The sequence below is a fragment of the Panulirus ornatus genome, chromosome 5, assembly GCF_036320965.1.
Source record: "Panulirus ornatus isolate Po-2019 chromosome 5, ASM3632096v1, whole genome shotgun sequence".
Taxonomy (NCBI): domain Eukaryota; kingdom Metazoa; phylum Arthropoda; class Malacostraca; order Decapoda; family Palinuridae; genus Panulirus; species Panulirus ornatus.
In genome coordinates, this window is record NC_092228.1 from 8,060,485 (window position 1) to 8,088,261 (window position 27,777).

General features: G+C 42.4%; 3 protein-coding genes across 7 annotated transcripts in view; 2 read left to right on the forward strand and 1 right to left on the reverse strand.

Moving 5' to 3' along the window:
• Vps13 (vacuolar protein sorting 13C) overlaps positions 1–8,428 on the forward strand; it is a 162,948-nt gene extending 154,520 nt beyond the window's left edge. The window contains exons 65-67 of the mRNA XM_071660546.1: positions 1,833–1,970; positions 3,757–3,918; positions 5,707–8,428. Coding sequence (XP_071516647.1) covers positions 1,833–1,970; positions 3,757–3,918; positions 5,707–5,754 — 348 coding nt within the window. The 3' untranslated portion in view covers positions 5,755–8,428. The remainder of the gene's footprint in view (positions 1–1,832; positions 1,971–3,756; positions 3,919–5,706) is intronic.
• The window catches only part of LOC139747990 (uncharacterized), a 35,982-nt gene continuing 13,911 nt past the window's right edge, over positions 5,707–27,777 (forward strand). Inside the window, exon 1 of one of the 2 annotated variants that reach the window (XM_071660524.1) lies at positions 5,707–5,805. The gene's annotated coding sequence lies outside the window, so the exon portion shown is untranslated. Of the gene's footprint in view, positions 5,806–22,235; positions 22,342–27,777 lie in introns of those variants that run through there. The other variant, XM_071660533.1, reaches the window with a different exon arrangement.
• LOC139747972 (uncharacterized) lies at positions 11,038–21,327 on the reverse strand. Of its 4 annotated transcripts, XM_071660491.1 has the most exons (7): positions 16,993–21,327; positions 15,925–16,058; positions 14,269–14,415; positions 13,445–13,792; positions 12,791–12,892; positions 11,783–11,902; positions 11,038–11,450 (listed from the first exon to the last, which is right to left on the reverse strand). In XM_071660491.1, exons 2-7 carry the CDS (start codon positions 16,009–16,011, stop codon positions 11,190–11,192), a joined length of 1,065 nt encoding a protein of 354 aa, XP_071516592.1. In that variant the 5' UTR covers positions 16,012–16,058; positions 16,993–21,327; the 3' UTR covers positions 11,038–11,189. The 4 variants fall into 4 exon arrangements, with proteins under 4 accessions (XP_071516592.1, XP_071516611.1, XP_071516602.1 ...); XM_071660510.1 differs by lacking the exon at positions 16,993–21,327 and having other exon boundaries at positions 11,038–11,447; positions 15,925–16,944; XM_071660501.1 differs by lacking the exon at positions 16,993–21,327 and having other exon boundaries at positions 13,445–13,789; positions 15,925–16,942.

Sequence of the window (27,777 nt, forward strand, 5' to 3'; positions counted from 1 at the left end):
GGGTGTTTTGGTCGAGGTGGTGTGCAAAGTGAGAGGGTTAGGGAAAATGATTTGGTAAACAGAGAAGAGGTAGTAAAAGCTTTGCGGAAGATGAAAGCCGGCAAGGCAGCAGGATTGGATGGTATTGCAGTGGAATTTATTAAAAAAGGGGGTGACTGTATTGTTGATTGGTTGGTAAGGTTATTTAATGTATGTATGACTCATGGTGAGGTGCCTGAGGATTGGCGGAATGCGTGCATAGTGCCATTGTACAAAGGCAAAGGGGATAAGAGTGAGTGCTCAAATTACAGAGGTATAAGTTTGTTGAGTATTCCTGGTAAATTATATGGGAGGGTATTGATTGAGAGGGTGAAGGCATGTACAGAGCATCAGATTGGGGAAGAGCAGTGCGGTTTCAGAAGTGGTAGAGGATGTGTGGATCAGGTGTTTGCTTTGAAGAATGTATGTGAGAAATACTTAGAAAAGCAAATGGATTTGTATGTAGCATTTATGGATCTGGAGAAGGCATATGATAGAGTTGATAGAGATGCTCTGTGGAAGGTATTAAGAATATATGGTGTGGGAGGCAAGTTGTTAGAAGCAGTGAAAAGTTTTTATCGAGGATGTAAGGCATGTGTACGTGTAGGAAGAGAGGAAAGTGATTGGTTCTCAGTGAATGTAGGTTTGCGGCAGGGGTGTGTGATGTCTCCATGGTTGTTTAATTTGTTTATGGATGGGGTTGTTAGGGAGGTAAATGCAAGAGTCCTGGAAAGAGGGGCAAGTATGAAGTCTGTTGGGGATGAGAGAGCTTGGGAAGTGAGTCAGTTGTTGTTCGCTGATGATACAGCGCTGGTGGCTGATTCATGTGAGAAACTGCAGAAGCTGGTGACTGAGTTTGGTAAAGTGTGTGGAAGAAGAAAGTTAAGAGTAAATGTGAATAAGAGCAAGGTTATTAGGTACAGTAGGGTTGAGGGTCAAGTCAATTGGGAGGTGAGTTTGAATGGAGAAAAACTGGAGGAAGTGAAGTGTTTTAGATATCTGGGAGTGGATCTGTCAGCGGATGGAACCATGGAAGCGGAAGTGGATCATAGGGTGGGGGAGGGGGCGAAAATTTTGGGAGCCTTGAAAAATGTGTGGAAGTCGAGAACATTATCTCGGAAAGCAAAAATGGGTATGTTTGAAGGAATAGTGGTTCCAACAATGCTGTATGGTTGCGAGGCGTGGGCTATGGATAGAGTTGTGCGCAGGAGGATGGATGTGCTGGAAATGAGATGTTTGAGGACAATGTGTGGTGTGAGGTGGTTTGATCGAGTAAGTAACGTAAGGGTAAGAGAGATGTGTGGAAATAAAAAGAGCGTGGTTGAGAGAGCAGAAGAGGGTGTTTTGAAATGGTTTGGGCACATGGAGAGAATGAGTGAGGAAAGATTGACCAAGAGGATATATGTGTCGGAGGTGGAGGGAACGAGGAGAAGAGGGAGACCAAATTGGAGGTGGAAAGATGGAGTGAAAAAGATTTTGTGTGATCGGGGCCTGAACATGCAGGAGGGTGAAAGGAGGGCAAGGAATAGAGTGAATTGGAGCGATGTGGTATACAGGGGTTGACGTGCTGTCAGTGGATTGAATCAAGGCATGTGAAGCGTCTGGGGTAAACCATGGAAAGCTGTGTAGGTATGTATATTTGCGTGTGTGGATGTGTGTATGTACATGTGTATGGGGGGGGGGGTTGGGCCATTTCTTTCGTCTGTTTCCTTGCGCTACCTCGCAAACGCGGGAGACAGCGACAAAGTATAAAAAAAAAAAAAAAAAAAAAAAATGTTGGATAGTCTGTAAGAATTTTTTGTTTGTCTTTCCAGGAATTGGAGAAAGGACGGTATGCAAAGACAGACACATATGTGGCTCATGCTTACATAGCAGAAAGTAAATCTATCTTAATAGCTACAGACAAGCGGATAATGCATGTTACACGCAATGATATCTTAGGACACCTTAAGGTACGTTGTCAATATGGGGTTGTTGCTGTTTTATGAAATACTTTGAGTCTTGAATTCAGTTTAGTTGATGCTTAGGTTTTGATTAGTTGTTGATGTGTAGCTCACTGATCTGATGTAATGGTATAATCAGCCCTTAGTGTCACATGAAATGACAACCCCCTCCCCCCGCATGCGTGCAAGGTAGCGCTAGCAAAAGACAACAAAGGCCACATTCGTTCACACTCAGTCTCCAGCCGTCATGTGTAATGCACTGAAACCACAGCTCCCTTTTCACATCCAGGCCCCACAAAACTTTCCATGGTTTACCCCAGATGCTTCACACGCCCTGGTTCAATCCATTGACAGCACATCAACCCCAGTATACCACATCATTGCAATTCACTCTGTTCCTTGCACACCTTTCACCCTCTTGTATGTTCAGGCCCCAATTGCTCAAAATCTTTTTCACTCCATCTTTTCACCTCCACTTTGGTCTCCCACTTCTCGTTCCCTCTACCTCTGACTTATATATCCTCTTTGTCAATCTTTCCTCACTCATTCTCTCCGTGTGAGGAAACCACTTTAATGCACCCTCTTCTTTCTCAACCACACTCTTTTTATTACCACACATCTCTCTTACCCTTTCATTACTTAATCAAACCACCTCACACCACATATTGTCCTCACACATCTCATTTCCAAAACATCCACCTTCCTCTGCACAGTGCTGTCTATAGCCCATGCCTCATAACCATATAATAGTGTTGGAACCACTGTTATTATCATTATACTTAGTCTCTGTCTCCTGCATTAGTGAGGTAGCACTCTCTGACCATCTCTCCTACTTACATATTTATGCTTATGTATATCTCTCTTTTTAACCAAGGTATTCCCAATCATCAGTCCTTTTTAGCACACAAATCTACAAACTCTTCACCATTTCCATTTACAACACTGAACACCCCATGTACAGAATTATACCCTCTGCTGCCACATTACTCACCTTTACATTCAAATCACCCATCACATAACCCAGTCACGTGCATCAAAGCTGCTAACACACTTACTCAGCTGCTCCCAAAACACTTGCCTCTCATGGTCTTTCTTCTCATGACCAGGTGCATAAGCACCAATAATCGCCCATCTCTCTCCATCCACTTTCAGTTTTACCCATATCAATCTAGAGTTTACTTTCTTACACTTTATCACATACTCCCACAACTCCTGCTTGAGGAGTAGTGCTACTCCTTCCTTTGCTCTTGTCCTCTCACTAACCCCTGACTTTACTCCCAAGACATTCCCAAACCACTCTTCCCCTTTACCCTTGAGCTTCATTTTACTCAGAGCCAAAACATCCAGGTTCCTTTCCTCAAACTTACTGCCTATCTCTCCTTTTTTCTCATGTTTGTTACTTTCACACACATTTAGACACCCCAATCTGAGCCTTCGAGGAGGATGAGCACTCCCTGCATGACTCCTTCTTCTGATACCCCTTTTAGAAAGATAAAATTCTCTGCGTGTTGTAGAAGGCAACTAAAAGGTGGGAGCAGGGGGCTAGAAATCCTCTCCTCCTGTTTTACTTTTCCAAAAGAAGGAACAGAGAAGTGGGTCAAGTGAGGATTTTTTCCTCTAAGGCTGAGCCATCTGTTCTTGACACTACCTCACTAATGCGGGAAATGGCGAATACGTATGAAAAAAAATAATACTGTACTACTACAACTACTACTTCTATTAATGGTAATAGTGATATTAGTAATACTGTATTGATGATGATGATAAAGAGTAATAAATTACATACTTTTTTCAGGTTGATTGGGTGCATGGCTATGAAGAGTTGTCAGAGCCTCCTGTTCTCACTCCCAAAGGTCTCCGCCTTTCAGTTAGGCAGGAGAAGAAGCGTGTTCTAGGAGTTTTTGGTGGAGGTGACAACTCAAAATTGGTTAATATAAGTTCATCAGATCAAGCAGAAGTAAGTACATAGGCGCAGTATTTGTGTGTGGAGCTTCCGTTTGTTAGATAGTATTATAGCATTTTCCATGTTGACCTTCCTTACTCAGCTTCTCAGTACTCAGGACCATCATATAATAGGGAAGAGCATCTTTGATGTGCACAAGATAAAGATGTTAGTGAGGAGATCTGTAAGCATGAATAAAGGAATCAGGTTGCAGTGGGTAGAGTTCCTAAAGGGCCATTTGATGTGTGTTATATGAAGTGAAGCTTTTAGCTCGAGAGGAAAACATGAGCAAGAACGTTTGCCATTAGAATTCTCTCATCCCATAATGCCTCAGCCACAAAGTTCATGATTTTCAGTATATGGTAGAGGAAAATACAAGAGGAGGAACATAGGGTGTGCAAGACCCATAGAGGAATGCAATCAAGGCAACAGTGGATAGCTGATCATGTTGTTTAAGAGCACTAATTAAATGACACTTCTGTAAAAAGGGTTTAGACCAGTACCATAGAAGTTCATATGATATCTGCAGTGGGGTCAGAACATGGTTAGCATTGGATGCTAAAAAATAGAGGAGAAGGATTCAAGTGGAGAGATATATGGCTCAACAAGAAATGCCAAAAAGCAAGAAAACTCAGAGGAATTATAGATGACACTGTAACAAGTCAGCTTATGAAAGATACAGGAGAGCAAGAAACCAGTATTGCAAGTTAGGAGGAAGGATTGACGAAACTTGGAAAAGAGCATTGTGGACAAGGCAAAAGAAAATCTAAGACTTTTTTGTAAGTTCATATTGAGCAATTTATTGGTTAAAGAGCAGCTAATTAGGCCAAAGGACTCTGAAGGAAGTCTCGAGAATGATGAGGAAATATGTAAAGTGTTGAATGCCAAGTTTAAGTGTTTTCATAGTAGTGGACAGTACTGCTTCATAGCAAGATGTGAGGTGGAAGAAGCCTTAAAAGTATAGAAATTGATATAAATGACATACTGTACTATTAAGATAACTTGACCCATATAAAGCTTATGGTCTTGATGAAGTTTCATCCTGTGTGCTGAAGGAATGAAAAGAGGCACTTGCAAGGGCACATCTTGTTTTGCACTTCCCCTTTTGTACTACCATTTTTCCAATTGATAAACTGGCTGTGGTTATATCAAGAATGGCCTTGTTAATGGTTCCTATCAATTGTAAATGAGCAGCATGTCAACATCAGTGTTAGGAATGTTGTGTTGGGGAATATTATTGTTTATCCTGTATATAAACTTGGGTTGATCACTAGACTGTTGATCATTAGACTTTTGCATGATGCCATGATCCTAAAAGCACATTCATGGCTTCCATCAGCTAGCTTTTCTTTTGGTGTCCTTTTTATTAGCGCAGACAGCATAAAACACATCATGGGGTTTGTGATTGATTTTTCATTGTTGAAGGCACATGGTGGTATTATAATACTGCCTTAATATCAGAAAGTTGTGAAAAGTATGTTGAAGAGCTTACTGTAGTATTGGAGCAGTTTTATGTGTGAAAGTGTTACCATTGCATCTGGTTTGCCAGTCAACATTCTTTTGCTTGAAACTGTTTACATTATTATAGTCCTCTGTAGCTGTTGCTCTGAACTTTTGTACTTTCTAAATAACTTACCTGATCTTCCCAATAGCTTGAAATATGAAATAGACTGATATGGACACTTGATAGAAATCCACAAAATGTACTTAACTGTAATTAGTTTTGATAATTTAATGTTATTGTACCAGTCTGCTTTTCACCTAACCCTGATTGATGCTATATTAAGAATCTCTTATTTACAGTGGTTCCTGTCTGCACTCAAGGAAGCTTGTTTAAAGACTGGGCAGTAGAATTACACTTCAGTTCTGATGTGTAACTTAACAGGGATCTCTCTAATTACTGTAAGTACATGATGAGACACAAGAATGAAATGTGTTCTTTAACACAAGTAGAAAATGTTATGTTAAAGTTATATTGGTTGATTGAATATGATAAAAGATTTAGAGGGATTGTGAAGTATTTCTGTGAATGGATTGAGGATTCTGTTTTAACTGTCTTTGTAAAAGAGTTAATTAATAATTGATACAACATGACAAATTTGCATCAGATTGAAAGGTAATCATAGTAACTTGTCTTGAAAAGAATTGAAAGCTTATTATCAAACCTATGGCTTGGACTGCTTGGTACGAAAGTGTTGTGTGCAGCAGTAGAAGAATTGGCATGGACTTGAGTCCAGTTGTCATAACTTATGTGAGAATGACCAAATATTTAGTCTTAATAATATGCCTATATCATTGCTGAGGTGTGATGGAAGCAATGCCCTTGCAACTTTCATTCCTGTTCATTATATCATCAACCTCATCACTATTAATCTTGCCAGAAGCCTTCAAATGTGCCGTCCCAGACTCGTTATGACTTCAGAAAATTGGGGTGGTTGCGCAACAGAATTAAAAGTCATCAGGTTGCTTTCATTTGTGTTAATCCTTGACCGAAGAACAAAGTTAAAACGTGCAACCCTTTACATGAGACATAGACAATGTGACACATGTCAGATTGTGACATTAAAACTGAGGAGTGAATGAGTTGCTGAGAATGTTATGATCTATTTACCTAACCAAGATGATATGTGTCTTGGTCAGTACATTAAAACTTCAGTGCTTTCTCATGTACTTCTTTGCCAGCTTTAAGGACAAAGCTTTTAGCAAAGCTTCCAGATATTGCTTGAAGATGCCAGTGTGTTTTGTGTGTTATTTAATCTTGCAATCTGTGTTATCATAGTACATCTTTCCTTGCAATTAGTGTGGTGAAACTTGAGTACTGCATTTGCAGTTTTCAGTTTTCCTTTAAAAGGATGTATTTGAATTGAATTCATAGTCTACAGCTCCCAATGACACAGTTTAAAGGTATTCACATCATCTCATCTAGATAGGCACCATTGTAAATACTCCTTTTGCTACAGTGTATTTTTCCTTTTCCTTTTTTCAGACTGTTACCCAAAACCAAAAATGAAAAAAATATATATGTATTTATGATATATTGTACAAATGATTTATATTTTTTATAAGGAACATTGTCAGTCATATACATCATAATATTATGAATAAGAATCAAGTTCATCAACTTACACAATGCCTTTGTATGGTACAGTTTTTAGAAGTTCATATAAGAAAGGGTCGATTAGAAAATGTATGGAATACATTACATTTAAGAACTTTGTGTAGTAAAGATTTCGCTGAAGGATGAGATTTTTCTGACAAAATTGCTTTTTCAATGTTCATAGCACATTTTCACCTGTATTTTTCAATGATCAATAATGGTAGTAATACCACCATCATTGATTACATGATAGTAAATCATCACCAAAGCTTCACCTGTCTTGAAACTTTCCAGTTCAGGGAGTTCCATAAATCAGATCTATTACACATGGAGGGGAAGAACATTCTTGTTTATTAGTGACTTTCTTAGAACAGGATATGTAGAAATATGGACAGGCAAAAATCTTAAAAAGAGGATTCTGTCTGAACCACCTATCCTTATATACAAGAAATCGCTTGTATGATAAAGTTTATTTTTTAAGTACTTCCTTGAAGATGAACAGTATCAAATCATGGAGAGATTCATTATATAAAAGAATAGATGCCATGTGTGTAAGATTTTCTAGGCCATCCCACCCTGAATCTAATTGTGTCTTGTCAGACAATATCGGTTGTGACACCAAAGCAGAGTTAAGTATGCAAAGGGAAACGAATAGTGGGATTTATACTTTTTCAGTGTCACTGCAGTAGACTTCATACATTTGACATGGGTTTTGCTTCTTGTAGAGGAATTCTGCTTATTGTTTCTCTGAGTGTTTATCAGTTTTGTTACTTTCCCTTTTTTCTTGAAAGATACATGATAATACCTCCTGATTTCTTTTTCTAATGCTATTGGCTGGAGTGATTATTGCTGCATGGAATTTGAAGTAACTGTAGCTTTTTATAGTGTAGTATATTGGTTGGTCTTGTGCATCTATGGAAGCACCAACTTGTGAGCAGTGTTCTTTCCAGTAATAGTTCTCTTCAGAGTCTAAATTCATATAATTTTATACATTTTTATTTCATTTTGTAAGTAAGGTACAACTGTTTAATTTACTGCCCAGAGATCTTGCAAAATTCTTGTGCAAAAGTATTTGGCTTAATCCTGTGAAGAGGTGGAAGTAGTGGTTCATGAGATATTTGTTGAAGATTCTGTTGTATTACCATGCATACAATATGGGAGGTGATGAAATATGAGAGGGTATTTTCGTGTCTGTTTTTCAAATTTGTGGGTTCAGATTATAAGTGCAAGTGTTGCACAAGACTCATCTTATGAGTGAAACATCTGAGATGTAAACTGTTGAGCAGTTTTTAATCCTCATTTCTCATGGAAGTCAATCTTTTAAATTTATGATTTGGTGAGTTTGTCTTGCCATTTGTGTGTAACAATTTAACTGAAGTTTGACTGTAAAAGTGACTTTGTTTCTCAACATTATATTGTTTAATATTTTACCGTTATTTAATTTCCTTACATTACATTACTAAAGTCTTTTATAGCACGTTTCATAATGATTATTATCATTGGAAAGATTAACTCTAGTGAGTTTTGATCATACCAGCATTGTTAATTTTTTCGGGTTTATGAACAAGATATTAAAGTTTTATTGAAAATGAATAAATAAAGCACAATGAGTGATCTGGATTTATTCTTAAGGCCATGCACAGTTGATGGTGATATCTGCAAAATATTTATGTCAAGGAAAAAGACCAAGATAACTTCTCATTTTCAAAAGGTTGCATTAGAAAGCAGAAAAATGTATTATATCTGTAGGCATTGAATGTTTTCTGGTGGATCTCATGTTCATATTAGAATTATATCCATGCCATTTGTTCTAACCTAAAATGTTAAAATTAAGTGAAATTGAAGATTACAGAAAGAAAAAATTAAAATTCTGAATGACAAATATACTTACTCATCAACAATTTTATAAAGTGTTTCATTATGGAGATATTTCACTATTCAGCAGATCAGTCCCTTTTGAGCCAAATGGCATCAAAGATGGTAGACAAGGCGAGTCATCATGTATATTTCGTACTACAGTAAGCTCAAACACCACCCATAGAGTGGAAATGACACATGATTATAGTTTGGTATTTGAAAGTGAAGAGGAGAGGCATCCTTGGACACCTGGGTTTCAGAGAGATCAGGTTAGGAAGTACATAGATAAAGTTTGACAGAGGGGAGGCTGGATGTGTGATTGTGAATGTTGCAGATATGGACAGAAAGAAGCCAGGTTAAGGAGCATAATTAGTAGAGGTTAGGTGGATTCACAGTTGCCTAATGGTGGTCAAGGAGGTTCTTGGAACCATTTAGCCCTTCTTGACCGTTGGCACCATTCCTATGCAGCACCAGAAGTACATTTGTTTAATGTGTTACCAACTTATATGCAAATGCAAGTTGATTATATTTGAGAGTTGAGAAAAAGTTGCAAGTTACGTATGTTCAAGATGGAGACAGACTGTGTCTGTGGTGTGAATGCTAGCAACTCTTTATGTAATTGAAGCTAAGAGGAGGGAGGGGAATGAGACAGCTAGAACAGTGCTACCTGAAAATGCTGCTGTCACTAACCCTCTTGATACCAAGGCTGAATTACGTCCCTGGTGCATCCCTCGGAATCCCTTCTTTAGAGGTCTCTCAGTGCTATGGAAGCTGGCCACATCCACCAGGCAGGACCACAGTTAAGAAGTGTTGTAATGTGTTATTGTGAGGTAAGTACAGGACAATCACTGTGGTAACAGTCTTCAGAGTGGAAGCTAAATCTTGGGCTTAATGGGTCTTACGATAAGTTGAATCAGTGTTTTTAGAATTGTAGACGTAAGGATATTTTGAATGCAAATGAGAAAGTGTCACTCTTACATGCCTAGCAAGTGTAGTTTCAGATGAGTTTATGTTTGCTTAGGTAGAAATTAAGACTTGGCTGGGAGAGCAGTTGTTTTGTGCTTGTTAAGTCATTACTGTGTGTAGTTGTTTTGTCAGTATCATATTTGTTACGGAGTGGGAGGAATCTGTGATTTTAGTTGCTGAAGTGTGAAACTGTGTTGACATTTTGTTCCTACCCTGGGGATGAAGATTGCCTATGGAGTGTTTTGGAACTGATTGCCAAACATACAGAGGTTAGATTTTGTTGTAAGTAATCTTTGTACAGGTGTTGAATGTTTGTGGTTCATAGGAAGTTGATGATTACTCAGAGTCCTTTGTTTTGTGTAGTTTGCAGCTCTGGTATCATGCTTTTTACAGGATGGATGACCAGGCAGGCAAGGTGTAGTTTTGGGTGGAGCAGATGAATTGTTTGTAAAGGAGACCAAGGATTTTTTTTCTCTTATTCAGATCTGGTACCACTAAGTATTCTGAGTGCATTTAGTTTGTTTTTGGCCTATGTGTTGTAAAACATTAGGTATTTGGCATTAGGTGTGATATTTTTGGTACTATATTTCAATATTGTGTTGTAAAACATGAGATATTTGGCATTCAATATGATGTTTTTGGTACTATATTTCAGTATTGTTTCGTTTCTTTAGTCTACTTGTCAGTTTAAGTATGAAAATGCAATGTGTCTTTCATTAAAGATTGGCTCTTAAACTATAGCTTGAACCCCTAAGCACAGTGGTATGACCCTTGGGATTGAAGGTACAATTTTTGGTTGTGGTGGCATGATCTTTGACCCAACCAGTTTTTTGCACTTTAAGAGGTATTTGAAAAAGAATGTGCTCATGGGTCATAATGTCATGCTTAAGGGTTATACTGTTGTGCTCAAGGGTCATACCACTGTGCTCAAGGATTGCACCATCATGCGCAAGGGGTTGAAGAACAATTCTGGTACACCATGAAGAACAATACAACAGTATACTGTTGTATTGTTCATGTGTAGAAGCATCTGAAACCAATGTTGGTCATCTGGATCATCTGATACAAAATGTGAAAGTACATCTTGTAGATATTTGAGCAGCTTCTTACCCCATGCATGGATGGTAACTGTCTATGAAGTAAGTGGTCATCATGTTCCATACCAGTAACCTTAGCTGATTGGGATTCAATAATCGTCAGCCTCCATAATACCATTTTATCTTACAGTTTTCACAAGGACTCCACTGCCTAACCAGGAATCTCGAGTGGTGTGTAGGAACTCACCTAGTTCAGTTTTTATATAGACCTCCAATACCATTAAGAGATTCGAATGAAACAGAGGGACCTTTAGGTTCAGTTTCAATTATTATAAAGCCTCCAGCTCCACCAGGAGTTGAAGTTCATTGGCTGACTTGGCACTAACCAAGAGACTCAGCAGCTTCTCAAGGGGATCTGACCTGCCACCATCATCCTGGAGGCCACTGAGATCGAGGTTGACGAGACTCTTCCTAAGGTCATGCTTAAGGCAGGCCATGAGGCGGGCCTCTTTTTCACACTTGAGGAAGGCCATAAGTCGCTGCAGTTGGTGGGGCTCTGGCCTCTGCTGCTTCTCCACCGGGAGACACTGCTGCTTCACAAAAGAAAGGGAGGGATAGATTTTTAAAGCTATAATATTCTCTGTCCTTACGTGGGATATACTGTCCCATACACAAGTATTTCTAAGAATTGAATACATGAACTGGTGACAAGATGGCCTGGATTTCCTTTTAAATGATGAATGTATTGTGCGATACAGAGAGTAAAGATTTCTTTAAAATTCAGAATTGGGTAAGATATAGATTGGCCTACAGTCATGTAGAACTTCAACATCTGTACATGTTAGGATAAGATTCCCCAATTCTAAATAAGTAAAACAGCTAGAGATGAGGAACACAAGAAAGAAAATGTTAAGATGGTCACCGTCAGATCCCGGCAGTGTTCTATGGAGGAGATGAGGTCGTTCTTGAGCGGAAAGTCGACAGGCATGTTGAAGACGTTGGTCATCACCCCATCATAGTTGATCTCCAGCTGATTGTTTACCTGGACACAGGGAGCATGTTTATCTTAATGAGGTGGTTCACTGTGGCAGCTCCTCAACCTTATTATCATTTTGATTTTTTGAATCTTAAAATGGACTGCAAAGGTATAATGCTTAAACTTGTATTTAAGTGCTATAACGAACTTGAATGTTATAAAGAATTATAAAACAAGAAATAAAACATCATAACATGATACTAATTGATATAGATATGAAAGGTGTCTACTGAGTATTTTTTGAAAGAGAAATGGCTCTTTGAACCTAACAGCAAGTTCTCTTCCCACTTTCTAGCTCCCACCAACCTAACTCATCCAAGAAAAACTGAAGCTCTCCACTTACCAAAGTTGCCTGCATCACTTCAAGCCACCAAAGGACCCATCTCTTCCACAGGAAACTAGCCCAGCTCTTCCCAACAGCAACCTATCCCTTCCACTGTAAACCAGTCCCTCCCTCACAACGACCTGTATCCCTTGCACGGCAGTCCAGCCCCCCATCCACAACAACCTAGCTCCTTCCTCACATAAATCTAGGGTCTCTACCACCAACAACTCATCCCCTCCCTACGATAGGACCTCTGCAGCAACCCCGGCCCTCACCATCAACAACCCAGTCTGCACAACTACCGAGTCCCAGCCCCACAGCAATCAGCCCCTGCCACAACCTAATCCATCCCCCACCCCCATTGTAAGCCAGCGACAATTCCCACAACAACCTGACCCCCTTCCCTCACAAAAAACTGTATCCCCCCACATTTCTTCAAACCCATCCCTACAGCAACTCAGTCCCTCTTTCCCCCAACAGCAACTCATTCCCTCGCCCACGGAAACCTAGACCTTCACCCACAAGCCCGCCTTTCCCCCCACAACAAACCACAACCCCCAGCAACTTACCACACCCAGTTTGTTGAGGACACAGGTCAGGTTGCCCAAGAGAGACTCCGCCATGTTCTTGGCCTCCAGGATTTCCCCGGGTCCCAGCACTCCGGCCCATCTCTGTTGGGTCAGACCGGTCAAGGCTTAGTGAGGGGTGAATTGGCTCTCTAAAGGGGTCAAGTTATTTAGGTTACTTAGAAGTTGAGGTCAACTCGAGGTCATGAGTCAGGCAATAGTGTTAATGCCATAGATCAGCAAGGGGTCAGTTATGATTCAAAGGGTGAATGAGTCGCATGGTCAGTGAAGTGTCAAAGGTCAATGGAAAGGTCAAGAGGTCAGTGAAGGGTCGGATGCCAAGTATCAACAATGGATCACATTTGGTCATCAGTTTAACTGGTCTGTGACGCGTCAGAGGTCGGCAGGCCATGGCTAAAGTGAAGGGTCAAAGGTTAGTAGAAGGACAGGGGGCCAACGTCGGGTCATAGGATAAAAGTCAAAGGTCAGCAGGAAGATTAAGCGTCAATAAGGTTGAGAATTCTCCTCAAGCGGGTACCAACAGCAGCACTACATGCTGAATTATAATCAGTGTTAATATACACGATCTTATTTTTATTTCAATATATATCTATGTATGTAGACAAAAACGGGATCTGGTATGCAGGGTTGACTCACCTGAGAGTTGTTAGGGAAACGGGGGACAAGGGGCAGCCTCTGACCCTGGGGAGCCACACCTCTTGCGGGGAACACCTGGGGCTGGAGACCCACCACACCCTGTGCTACCTGCTGCTGGGGAATGAATATCCCAGGCTGTGGGGAAAATATCCCAGGCTGCGGGGAAAATATCCTCGGCTGTTGAGGAAATACCCGCGCTTGATGGGTGAAAAATCCAGGGTGTCGGGAAAATACCCCAGGCTGCTGGGAGATTACCCCTGGGTGTTGAACAAAAACCCCATGCTGCTGGGGGAAGACAGTAGGCTGGCGAGTGAAGACCCCGCTGAACTGCTGTGTCGGCAGAGCCTGCTGGAGGAGGAGAGTGCGAAATGTCAATAGAGACTTGCCTGATGGAGAGCTGCCCCCTCTGTACTCAGCCCAGCTGACTAGGAAGACAGGCGATAAACCTCACTCGATCTACACTATGTCTTACATCTATTGCCACTTGAGATGTGTCTGTTTAAGCTCCATAGCCTGCACCTTCGTGGAGGAGGAGCGCTCCTCACTTTACTACCTCTCCTGTTCCAACTTTTGGAAGAATTACTTGACAAGGAAGGGAGGGCTTCCAACCCCTCAATCTTGCCTATATATTTAGTTGCCTTAACACTTATGGAATATGTGGGAAGCGCTCTCTCTCTCTCTCTCTCTCTCTCTCTCTCTCTCTCTCTCTCTCTCTCTCTCTCTCTCTCTCTCTCTCTCTCTCTCTCAGCGATTGATGATATCAATAAATAAAACATACGTAAGGATCTCTGCAAGCTTCTGTGGGAGGATCCAGTCGTTAGTACCTGTGACGGGATGAAGGGTGTGAAGGTAGTGCCAGATGCACTTTCGTAGAGGTCTGGGGCCAAGAAACTGTGGCACTCCCTCCTGGCGGTGGCCACCTTCCTTAGGTATTGGTGATACACCTCCTGACCCAGGCAGTCGGCCATCACCTGCAACACACACCTCCAATTATAGTACCCCCTCGGCCGTCACTTGCAACACAAACACACACACACACACCTCCAGCGTTATATTAAGTAGCTGGGAAGTGTGTGTGTGTGTGTGTGTTGCAACTTGTCCACACGAGGCAATATTCAACCCAGACAACAACTCACATTACAAGTGAAGGCAAAACTGTTTTGAAAATGGCCACAATGTACAGTGCAATGGCCAGGTGTCCTGGGTGGGACTGCAGAACAATTCGATGTACACCAACTGCTCAAGGTGGAGTGGGCAACATAGATCATACTAATAAATTACTTATAAGCACATCAGTGCAGTATCGAGGGTGTACACAGATTATGCAGTGTGTGGTGGGGTGGCTGTAGTATACATCAGCTCGAAGACGTTATCCACGTAGTGGCAACGACCGATGTATCTTGATGGGAGGAGATTACTGTATCATTGTATTCGTGTAGTTATTGTAGTGGGAAAGGCTACAAGAAGTAGTCCTCGTAAAGAGGACATGCTACATTACCCGTACTGTCGGAGTACCTTACTGTAGGCGTAGTTATCGTAGGAAGGACTGCAGTACCTTGGTGTTGGCGCAGTTATCGTAGAAGGGGGACTACAGTACCTTGGTGTAGGCGTAGTTATCGTAGGAGGGACTACAGTACCTTGGTGTAGGCGTAGTTATCGTAGGAAGGACTACAGTACCTTGGTGTAGGCGTAGTTATCGTAGGAAGGACTACAGTACCTTGATGTAGGCGTAGTTATCGTAGGAGGGACTACAGTACCTTGGTGTAGGCGTAGTTATCGTAGGAAGGACTACAGTACCTTGGTGTAGGCGTAGTTATCGTAGGAAGGACTACAGTACCTTGGTGTAGGCGTAGTTATCGTAGGAGGGACTACAGTACCTTGGTGTAGGCGTAGTTATCGTAGGAGGGACTACAGTACCTTGGTGTAGGCGTAGTTATCGTAGGAAGGACTACAGTACCTTGGTGTAGGCGTAGTTATCGTAGGAAGGACTGCAGTACCTTGGTGTTGGCGCAGTTATCGTAGAAGGGGGACTACAGTACCTTGATGTTGGCGCAGTTATCGTAGGAGGGACTACAGTACCTTGGTATAGGCGTAGTTATCGTAGGAGGGACCACAGTACCTTGGTGTAGGCGTAGTTATCGTAGGAGGGACTACAGTACCTTGGTATAGGCGTAGTTATCGTAGGAGGGACCACAGTACCTTGGTGTAGGCGTAGTTATCGTAGGAGGGACTACAGTACCTTGGTGTAGGCGTAGTTATCGTAGGAAGGACTACAGTACCTTGGTGTAGGCGTAGTTATCGTAGGAGGGACTACAGTACCTTGGTATAGGCGTAGTTATCGTAGGAGGGACCACAGTACCTTGGTGTAGGCGTAGTTATCGTAGGAGGGACTACAGTACCTTGGTATAGGCGTAGTTATCGTAGGAGGGACCTACAGTACCTTGGTGTAGGCGTAGTTATCGTAGGAGGGACTACAGTACCTTGGTGTAGGCGTAGTTATTGTAGAAGGCCTCCTGGACGCGGACGACCCTTGCAGTAGCCAGCAGGAGGAGGACCCACTGCAACATGCTGAAGCGGTGACCACTGGGGTCAGGGGTCAGCTGAAGCCGCTTGACTAGGAACGGAAAGAAAACGAGACGTGTGACGGTTGTACGACACAGAAAACGATATGAATATGAAGAGGACGGGAGGAGCGGACATGGAAAAGTGGCGAGAAGAGAGAAAAAAACCCACAAAACATTAACATATGATAAGGAAAGAAGATATAGAAGGATAGAGAAGATATATGAACGTGGTAAACATAAGAAATGGGAGCACGGAATCTCTTAGTAAAGGAGTCGTAGGAATTACGTGTTGTCGTTAAAAAAAAACGACCATCACAGCGTGATATTACAACTGTTACTGGGACACTCAACTCTCTCTCTCGTTACGTCACGCCCAGAGCCAGCTGTCTCTCGTTACGTCACGCCCACAGCCAACTGTCTATCGTTACGCCACGCCCACAGTCAGGTGTCTCTCGTTACGTCACGCCCACAGCCAACCTTCTCTCGTTACGTCACGCCCAGAGCCAGCTGTCTCTCGTTTCGTCACCCTCACAGCCAACCGTCTCTTGTTACGTCACGCCCACAGCCAAACGTCTCTCGTCACGTCACGCCAACAGCCAACTGTCTCTCGTTACGCCACGCCCACAGCCAGACGTCTCTCGTCACGTCACGCCCACAGCCAGACGTCTCTCGTCACGTCACGCCAACAGCCAACCGTCTCTTGTTACGTCACGCCCACAGCCAACTGTCTCTCGTTACGCCACGCCCACAGCCAGACGTCTCTCGTCACGTCACGCCCACAGCCAGACGTCTCTCGTTACGTCACGCCTACAGCCAACCGTCTTTCGTTACGTCACACACACGACTTGTCCTCACGTCACGTCTCACACGTCACTCTCGGCAAAGGACGGGACCGTGGCACTCTGGCCCACCGGCAGCACTTGGCCCACCGGCAGCACTTGGCCCGCGGGGTGAGGGTGACCCAGCGTACGCTTCGCGACCTACCTGAGGCGCCTTTGACTAGCTGCAGGAGAGCGGCGACATCCACTTATATACAGTGCCGCCAGGGTTGTGGTCGTCTGCCGCGGATGAGTCCTTCTTCCCTTCCTCCCGCGGCCCTGCCACGCCCACGCCCCTTGCCCTTGCTCACCTCCGCCTCATCTCGCCAAAAAGACGCGGTGCTGCCTGTAACCCGTCGACGGAGATATGGACAAGCGGGAGAGGACGCGTGGAATTGACTCGAATCTCCTGGCGAAGGACATGGTTTTGGTTAAGCTGCTCATCGAGGCACACCAGGGAGGGCCGGGTTACGCCCGCCCCTCACATCTAGTCACGATGTGTAATGAAAGCACAATAGGTTCGACTGAAGGAGAGCCCAAGAGGGAAGCGACCCAGACGGTGTGTGCCTGAGTCGAGAGAGAGAAATAGGGGCTCCTTCACTTGGAGGAGGCGATGAGAGAGAGAGAGAGAGAGAGAGAGAGAGAGAGAGAGAGAGAGAGAGAGAGAGAGAGAGATGGGGACGTGTTTAAGGCCTTTGGTAGTTATAAAGCCTGCCACACTCGTGTGTGTGTGTGTGTGTGTGTAATCACCAATTTGTACTGTACGTGGAGGGTGTTTTACACTCGTGGAGACCCCCAGCTCTAGAACCTCCTCCTCCTTCTCCTCCTCCTTCCCCACGATCATACAGTTTCTTATATTCGTGTGTGTTGTCTGCAGTAACCATGTCCTCAGTCATCTTACTCTTGTGTGTGTATGTGTGTGTGTGTGTGTGTCTGTGTGTGTGTGTGTGTGTGTGTGTGTGTGTGTGTGTGTGTGTGTGTGTGTGTGTGTGTGTGTGTGTGTAATCATGGCGTGTGTCATTATATTAATCTGCATCTAACCACAGTCGTCCTGACTCTAATTTCCGGTTCCTGGCCCGAGTCAACACCAGTGTGTCCCCGCCCTCACGGTATCAGGTGATGTCACGTCTTCTCCCCCTCGCCTGCTGCCAGCTGGTGACGTTGCTTCTCCCCCTCCCTCATGATGTCAGGTGATGTCACGTCTTCTCCAGTTAAGCCTCCAGTTACCTCCTAATGATGTCAGGCGACCTCGCGTCCTCCGTCTGCTGATGATGGGAGAAGGTGGTGATGTCTCATAGGATCATGATCCTCCTCACTCCATATGAATCTCAAAGCCTCGTGTTCGAATCTCACCGAACCCCCTCCTCCCCAAGGAAAAGACTGTTGGTTATACCATCCCAGTCTTTGAGCCTTCCCTTCGAGACTGCTTCATAGAGATTTGGAACCTCTCGACTGCCAGTATATACCAGCTTCAGTATCCTCCGTGAGCTCATCGTGATCCTTAGACCCGCCCAACCACCACACAAGTGGCTCGTCAAGTCTCGGAACTGCTTCGAGTCACTTGAGTCCAGGTCAGGAGAGTGAGGGGAGGAGGCTGAGCTCTTCTGAACCACAAGTATGGAGGTAACGCTCTGTCCAATACGGGGTCTTGTGGACGCCATGTTGTCGTAAATGAGGTACACACACACACACACACACACACACACACACACACACACACACACACACCATCCCTGGATGCGGACTCTACCACACTCCGAGGCTCCTGTTCATGAACGTCTATAATTTTCTCAGTTGCCAAACCTCCAAGTTTTTTTTTTTTTGGTAGTCTCTCTCGGCAGATCATCCCACATCAGGGACATGAACTGTTCCCCACCAAACCTTCATCTTTATGATGCATAGGAAACACAACCACACCAGATAATTCTAAATCTTATTTGGAATATTTTTTTGGAAGAGAATCGTAAGTATGTTTACCGGGGCCGAGTCTAATGCGACTAAGAGTGCCACCTGATCAGCACCTTCTTCTAAAAGAGTAGGAAACGCCCACTAAACGGAAGCAGCTCGTCCTGTGTTACGTGTGTGTGTGTGTGTGTGTATGTAGCAACACGTAGCACCCATAAGTTCCCACACATCAACTAAGATGAGACTTGGCGAGCTTCCTGGGACGCCACTGTCATTGCGTCCGCCTCTTTCCAGTGCTATGACGCCATGACCCATCTCCTGTCACCTTACTTACCACAGTGTCTACGGACGGTGTGAGGTTCTCTGGTACAGAATACTCTGAGGTGGAGGAGGAGGTCTTGTACTGCTGGGGGAGAACCTGTGCTCAGGAGCACACGTCAGGCATTAAGACGTCCGTGGGTCGCCTCGAGTAGTGTTTGCTGTGAATCTCCATGTCAGGTTTTTTTTTTTTCTGAAATTACACCTTAAAGACCCAAGACATGACAGGATGTACAGTATTGTGGACACTAGAGAAGGACAGCCTTTGTCTGACGCAAACACGGACGTACGTGTGTGTGTGTGTGTGTGTGTGTCAGGGGATGAATGTTTTCTACTGGCAGAACCAAACCTGTCAGGACCGTCTTTCCTAAAGCGCCGCGACTCCACCTGCTCCCAGGCGAGAGGTATGCCTCCTCCTCCAGTCAGGTCGTAAGCAGTGCCAGGAGAAGATCCTTTACGAAGGTTATCCAAGGTAAAAAGTAAAGCTAAATGTGTGAATGTAGAAGTTGTAAGGTTCCTTTGACGATAGTCTCTTGTTTAGCGAGGGAGGGTTGTGTCTAGGGGGACGTGGTGGAGTAGATAGATTCCTTAGGGTCTAAGGGGACGTGGTGGTGGAGGTCGACCTCCTGGGTCTTAAGGGGACGTGGTGGAGTAGGTCGACCTCTTGGGGTATAGGAGGAATGTGGTGAAGAAGAGTATTTAGAGAGTAGGAACCCCGATGTCCATGAAAGAGGATCGAGGAGTCCGTGGTGAGTCAAAACACCTGGTCCACACCACAACACCTGCCCTACTTGGATGCGAGGGAGACACTACACTCCACTCTACGTCACTACGAGCCATCTGTACTGTTCCAGTGAGGCTAGATACTCTCGTGTGGATTACGTCACGTGACTCTGCCGTCAGGAGGGTACGCACAACCAAGGCGTATAATTGTTCCAGGAAAGGTGTTGTTCTGGGCCGGGCTCCCTCGTGACCCTGGAGCAGATCAAGGTCCAACTGACGTGATGGGGACACACACACACACACACACACCTGTAGCCTCTCACCCCAATGAACTGGAACTGTACACTGCACTACCATTAGTAACACTGACGGTGTACCTGGTCGCTGGCGCCACTGCTCTATGTTCCTCTGACGAAGGCGGCACCTCCCCACCCACCCCTCCCTCTGACTCAACAGCCCGTAGAGAAAAAAAATAATGGTAATGCCACGGAAATTCCATAGAAAAGTGAGGACTGGAAAGAGTTCTTATGTCTGTTTGACATATGCTCTGCAGTTGGATTCTGAAACAGAAAAAAAGACAAATTGATGGTTTAGCTTTCATACGGTTTAACGATGTCAAGTGAAATATTTTTGGCACGCCTCGATCTTGGAGGTAATTCTCGTGTTTGCACTGACTGCCTCGGGAGCTAGTTTATTCCAGTGTTCCACCACTTTCCATGTTATTACATCTCCTTCCTGTTCTGTTATCTTCATACCATTATATTAGGTCTTTAAGTCTCTGTCTAAGGTGATGAGATTATTTTAGGTTGCGTTACATAAATCATTTTAGTATTTTGAACGCTTCTCTTCAGTTATTCTCGGAGTTTATATTTTAATAGAGAGTATGAACTGAGGTTCTTAGGTATTTTCTCATAAGGATTATATCCGCGTGAGGGGATTATTTTGGTTGCTCATCTTTGAATTAGCTCAAGTTCCTTTTTGTCTCGGACCAAGTTTGGGTGTCAGAACTGAACGGAGTATCTCACGTGAGATCCATCCAAGGCATTATAAAGGGAGAGTATCTTATCCTTAGAGTCTGGGTGAGTGGAGCTGGGGTATAGGATGGGACACAGAAGGATTTGGGTGGTGCTGGTGTACAAGATCTGGATGCGTAGGTGACTGGATGGTATCTGGCGTACAACAGGATGGATGGTTGGGTATTAACCTTAAGACACTCTCCACGCTGCCGTATGACCACACTGCTATGCATGATATGATATATATAACATGAATAAATGAGTGTACTATATCAAAAACTAAACCTAATGACCTCCCATTGGCCACTGGCCACAAATCCAACAACTCAACCCACCCCAACTTCAGGAACTACATATAACATAGAACTTTTCACAGTAATTACTATTGAGTCTCAGTTCTCCTACTGTAATTTCAGATTCTCGAATAATGAAAATTTGTTATCGCTTATTTACCACAACCCTACATTTACGCTTGTTCTGTATCGTGAAGTCTTACTAAATAAATGAATAAGAATCTCTATACTCAAATGATTTTTTAAATAAATTCTGTGCATTACTGCATCGTCATTTTATACCTCATACTAAACCAACAACTTGTATGAGACTTGACAAGAAAAACTGGGTGGCCTTCGAACTGCTACCGCAGTTAGAAATGGCAAAAATTATGGGAATATATTGCAATATAACGGGAAGAATAATCTAAATATAATGCAAAGAAGTGAGAACAAGCCACGAGGTATGAGGAAGAAGGTATGTATGTACAGTAACTTGCAGCAGGGGGGGGGAGACATTCAGGTAAATAATAAGGACACACAAGAAAGCACCATTACTTCATGCATGCCAGGTGGGCGCTTCCAGACCCATGTTTTGTACACTTTGCCAGTGAAAGGTGATGTCTTCCACCCAGCACATTACAATGATGTAATGCACATTTTTATACCGAACTTAACGTAAGACGATTACTTGGGTTAAATGAACTTATGGATAATTATCCCACGTTTGGCCTGGGTTGTTAAACGATCACATAGCAAGTACGTGCGTCACATGTTTCTTTATGTCTTGCACCCAAAATGATACGAAATAGTTCAATCATCGACCCGTACAAGAAATGAAATGGCATGAAACCGTAGATATGTCCTGGATCATATCTTCTTGAGCTATGAATAAATAAAGTGGTTTCCTATAACCGTTTAATCAATCCCAGACATTAATGCGTCTCATTAAAAATGTCACACAAACGCTGGACACCATCGCCGTGGCCTTGCAAAAACCTCACCCGATTTGGAGGAATTACAATAAACGCATCTCTCCCCTGAAACATATATATATTTTTGCGTGGCAGTAATGTTCAGGTGTTTCTTGTGGGATGGTCGCGCATGAGGAGTCAGGGTGGCCATGACTGGCGAAGGGCGGCGGGTCGCCTGCCAAGGCTGTTTCCTAGGCTTTGTTGACATCATGGCGGCCGACGGGGAGCAGCTCACGGCTCCCGTGATGTGCCGACGTTATTATGAAGATGGAGTGTTACAAGTTCAAGGTCTAGCGACGGCGGTAATGTACGTATTCACGTTCTCGTGGAAGCATGAGTGTGCGCGTTGGGTGTGTGGAAGTGGTATAATATTCCTCATCCCGTCACGGATGGTGCAATCATGGCAGGGTCATGGTCCCCAGCTTGCGTACTTTTTAAGTGGGTTCTGAACATCACCGCTGCTTCACACCAGTTCAGGAGTACTGGGAATAGATAGATAAGGCTAGATAGATATAATGATAATAGTTATAATGATACCACTAACAAAACAACGAAACAATAATAATGATTATAATTATAGTAATTATAATGATAATGGTATCATATTATCATTATTATTATTATTATTGTTATTATTATTATTGTTATTAATATTATTATTATTATTATTATTATTATTATTATTATTATTATTATTATTATTATTATTATTTACGACACAACGCCAGGACAACTTCCAGGGGTTCCTACAGTTTCAAGGCTGCTCGTCAATCAGATGCTGGGAAAGGAAAGGCTCTTTTGGAGTGAGAAGTTTTCTTCGACGAAGTTGTACTCTGGTCTTACAGCCGCCTTAAAGGTCAAAGGGACATCTCTAAAGATATAAGTTATCACGTCCAGTAAACATTTTAGATTTACTTTCAAAAATTAAACGGCTTAACCAGAACAAGAAATCGACCAGGCAGGAGACATCTGCAAAGATTAGGTATAGTAATTCTTGATTCAAGTCTTAGTTTGGCCAAGGAATGTCATACAAATATTGATGTTCCCTGAGTCTATCCTGTTTCTCGAGAACAGTTGGGCATGACCCCCATCATCGTCAGGGCACGGTATAAGCACCGTTGGCAGCGTCAACCCAAAGTGTTCTGAAATGACGTAAATGCGCACGCCATTCCTCCCCGGAAATATCAGTTTTGTTGCATTAATGCATCGTGTTATAAAACTTTATAAACGAATGTTTGACGTTTATGTCATGACTGGTGGTTAAACGAGCACTCACACGTCAGGAGCCTGAAGTTCAACAGCAGAAATCCTACATTATGAGCGGCTTGACAATGCAAAGGTACGTGGGTGAACTCTTGACGAAAATTCTCAACCATTTTGATGAATTATAATTAATAACGCTTCATAATCTGAGAACCAGTAGTCGCTGAAGTCATCGTATAATTATTTTTTTATGTTCATTTGTATCATCTCTCAATTCCGTATTTTTTTTTTTTTGGCACGGTTATTGTGTTGTGATATGTAGGAAATACAGTAATTCGAATAATCTAATGATAATTTCTAAACGAAGAATGATTGTGAGAAATTAACGAAAGAAGCCAAAATGTTTATGGATCACTTTAAGTTTAAAAGCCTGTGGGATAAACCATGGAAAGGTTTGTAGGGCCTGGTTGTAGATAGGGAGTCCATTAATTATTTATTCCCCGTACTATTACCTTCGTTCATCAAAATTCTCAAAACAGTCCATAAAATGTTCGTATTCACGATTTGTTACATTCTTCCACGATGATGCATGGATTTTTTTGCTTTATACCAGTTTGATAATGTTCCTTGTAGTTAAAAAAAAAAAAAGGACATCCACATCGTTGAACTCAGTGAACAGGAATGGAAATTTACCCCAGGAAGTAAAAGATATTTCGCAAGTTTTTCGTGAAACCTAAGAACTCATGTCCGTTTTCTTCAACAGGGAGTCAAACAATGGCCATTGTAGGTAAGAACGAATCCATGGAATGTGATAACGAAAGAAATAAAGAACTTATTAGTTATCTGTTGACTTGTCGATTTTCGCATTTGACTGACTAATGATAGTAATTAGGGAGAAGTTATTTATCTGCTCGCGTGACAGCTACTTGGCTCTTCATCTGACACTCACTCTTTGTGGTCGAACTGTGTGGGAAAGTATTTATTGTTTATGATTACTAAATAAGATGACCCCCTACCCCGGTCTGAGGCAGCTGTGGCACATCTGAGACCGGGCTTGTTATTAACGAGAGCCTATGCCAAGCCTAGTCTTGGCTTATCTTGACACACAAATACACAAAATTCTCAAAAAACAAATTTTGATTTAAGATTACATACAGAGTTTTCAAAAGTTTAGATATAGAGACATATAAACCTGGATAATGTGTTTAGAAGTGAAAATGATAGATGAATTAAAGGTAGTATAATACAGCCAGCATACATAATAGGCCCCATTTTGCCATTCTAGTTTTGATTAGGATCAGTAGATATTGCTAGTATGAAAATATTAAGCATTTATAAACGATTTTTTTTTATATCTCTCGTGGCTACATTGTGCCTTACTTTTTAAGATTTTGACATTATTCTCGGACGCGCCACTTTCACGACGGGTAAACAATGAACATACTCTCCATCATTTCGGAATTGGAGGTGGCCAAAATTTTCTCCTGTGCAACATATACAAACCTTAAGCTTGTCAGTCAGTTTTGATGCCCTGTATGGGGTCTGAATGTAGCGGAAGGGTAATGGCACTAACTAGTTGGATTTTTTTTTCTCTCCTTACTCAAAGGACTTTTAAGTTTCATAATGTAGTAATGTAAGAAAAATATTTCATTCCATAGTTCAGTTTCTCGATCCCGGAGAACGTCCTAGATCGAGCGTATGTAAGCCATGAGTGAAACCACTTGTTATATGTTTTATTATAGATATCTATGCTTTATGATGCAAGTGACATTTAAAATAAGGGAAAAAAATATGTTTTGCAAATGTTACGCCTCTAACTACCTCATTTTCTATGAATACGAAATATAACTTCCATTTTCTGTAAAATTTCAGCATAAACTATTCCATTACTCTGTATACGTCGTAATACAACTCGCCTATTTCACATTTGATATTACGACTGAGGTATTGCATATACTTTTTATAATTTCCTTTATCTATAGACAGATCTGAATTAACGGAGGATAAAAATTAAATGATGGAACTAAATGTATTTGGGATGAAGCAATTAATCGTATCACACAACACACATTCACGTAAGACCACCTTACACTACAGTTACGCCTGGGCCCTCGTGTGCCAGTAATGGCACCCCAAACACACACATCCAACCTGTACCATTAATGGTATATCCGAGAGCAGACTGTCAATGACAAGAGCCCATGTTTGACTCAATAATGGCAAATCTTTAAACACACACACACACACGCACACACACCAAGTTGCGGGAAGAGGTTTGAACATGGGGGAAAATGCAAGATTACACAACGTAGAACAGTGAAATAACACGAATACAAATGAACATAGTTTATAAACCCACCGCAACTGTACTTGATTGGCTGGTGTGTTAATTGGGCTTTAGGCCTATCATCTGTTAGGGTTACCCAGGCCATCCATCCTCAACCAACATCCAACGAACGAAAAATCTTTTAGCACATTCTTCATGTTCTACATAAAATGGCCCTGCAACTTTCCCTGAGGGGTGTTAAATTGATATTCAATTTCAAAGTTATCGTTGAAATTTACTATTGTTAAAGACAATATTTCCGTCCGAAATACAGTGATCTCAGTAAATTAATGTGCCGGTTTTTTTTTTTCAATTTTAATTAAGATTGCTATTTGATATTTTGTATATCATCAAAAGCTTTAAGATGAAATGATCAAAATAGGCTTTTAAACGCCCAGTTGAACGCACACGGCCGCATTAAGTGGACTAGAGAACAGACCACAATAACATTTATCAACTTATGAAATACTGTGTAAGATAAGATGAATATCTGTTTCGACGCGGTGTGAGACGAGGTGTTCATAGGTGCTGTTGAATTACACACATACGTCTGCTGTCACTTTACCCAACATATTTCTCTCATTCTTAATGTTCAGCAGCTTCCCAGCACTCCATTGGCTGTCAAGTTTCACTCCATTGGCCCAGGAAGCCAGGAAATTGTCATTTCCTTCTGCCTTTCCCATACGTGGGCTGCTGGTTTTCAGCCCACAAACTCACCGTCTCTCCACCTAACATAATAGTTGTAGAGTTTCATTTTTTTTTTTTTTTTTTTATACTTTGTCGCTGTCTCCCGCGTTTGCGAGGTAGCGCATGGAAACAGACGAAAGAAATGCCCCCCCCCCCATACACATGTACATACACACGTCCACACACGCAAATATACATACCTACACAGCTTTCCATGGTTTACCCCAGACGCTTCACATGCCTTGATTCAATCCACTGACAGCACGTCAACCCCTGTATACCACATCGCTCCAATTCACTCTATTCCTTGCTCTACTTTCACCCTCCTGCATGTTCAGGCCCCGATCACACAAAATCTTTTTCACTCCATCTTTCCACCTCCAATTTGGTCTCCCTCTTCTCCTCGTTCCCTCCACCTCCGACACATATATCCTCTTGGTCAATCTTTCCTCACTCATTCTCTCCATGTGCCCAAACCATTTCAAAACACCCTCTTCTGCTCTCTCAACCAGGCTCTTTTTATTTCCACACATCTCTCTTACCCTTACGTTACTTACTCGATCAAACCACCTCACACCACACATTGTCCTCAAACATCTCATTTCCAGCACATCCATCCTCCTGCGCACAACTCTATCCATAGCCCACGCCTCGCAACCATACAACATTGTTGGAACCACTATTCCTTCAAACATACCCATTTTTGCTTTCCGAGATAATGTTCTCGACTTCCACACATTCTTCAAGGCTCCCAAATTTTCGCCCCCTCCCCATATATATATATATATATATATATATATATATATATATATATATATATATATATATATATATATATATATATGACGTGCTGTCAGTGGATTGAATCAGGGCATGTGAAGCGTCTGGGGTAAACCATGGAAAGCTGTGTAGGTATGTATATTTGCGTGTGTGGACGTATGTATATACATGTGTATAGGGGTGGGTTGGGCCATTTCTTTCGTCTGTTTCCTTGCACTACCTCGCAAACGCGGGAGACAGCGACAAAGCAAAGAAAAAAAAAAAAAAAAAAAAAAATATATATATATATATATATATATATATATATATATATATATATATATATATATATATATATATATATATATATCCTACCTTCACCATTTACGACATCCGGCAGCGGGTGTTTGCTTGGTGACGTAGACAGTTAATCGCACACCTACGAACACACGCACGAACCACCTGGGCTGCCAGGCCGTGACTTGCAAGAACACCCCCCCCCCCATTCGCCCACGAACCTATTCCCCCCACTGATGCCCGCCCCAAATTCCCCCCTCTCCCCCACACTGTCCTTGAACCGGTATTTTCATTATGAAATGATAAGAAACCGAAACAGACGGAGAGAAATAGATGGGTGATAACGGTACATTAAGAACACCTACGTTATCCCGTCTAATTTCTTTAGTGATACGTTTTCTTTAGTATGATAAGTAATTGTCATCTCTTTGGTAAAATTCCAGTATATGGGCACCCCTGTAGTGGCTTATG

Excerpts from the sequence above, each read along its gene's own strand:
- LOC139747972 (XM_071660491.1), bottom strand. The coding sequence starts at position 16,011 with ATGTTGCAGTGGGTCCTCCTCCTGCTGGCTACTGCAAGGGTCGTCCGC. Across the intron at positions 14,416-15,924 it reads ATAACTACGCCTACACCAAG|GTGATGGCCGACTGCCTGGG; the intron begins GTACTGTAGTCC and ends TGTGTGTTGCAG. Across the intron at positions 11,903-12,790 it reads TCCTCAACAAACTGGGTGTG|GTAAACAATCAGCTGGAGAT; the intron begins GTAAGTTGCTGG and ends CCCTGTGTCCAG.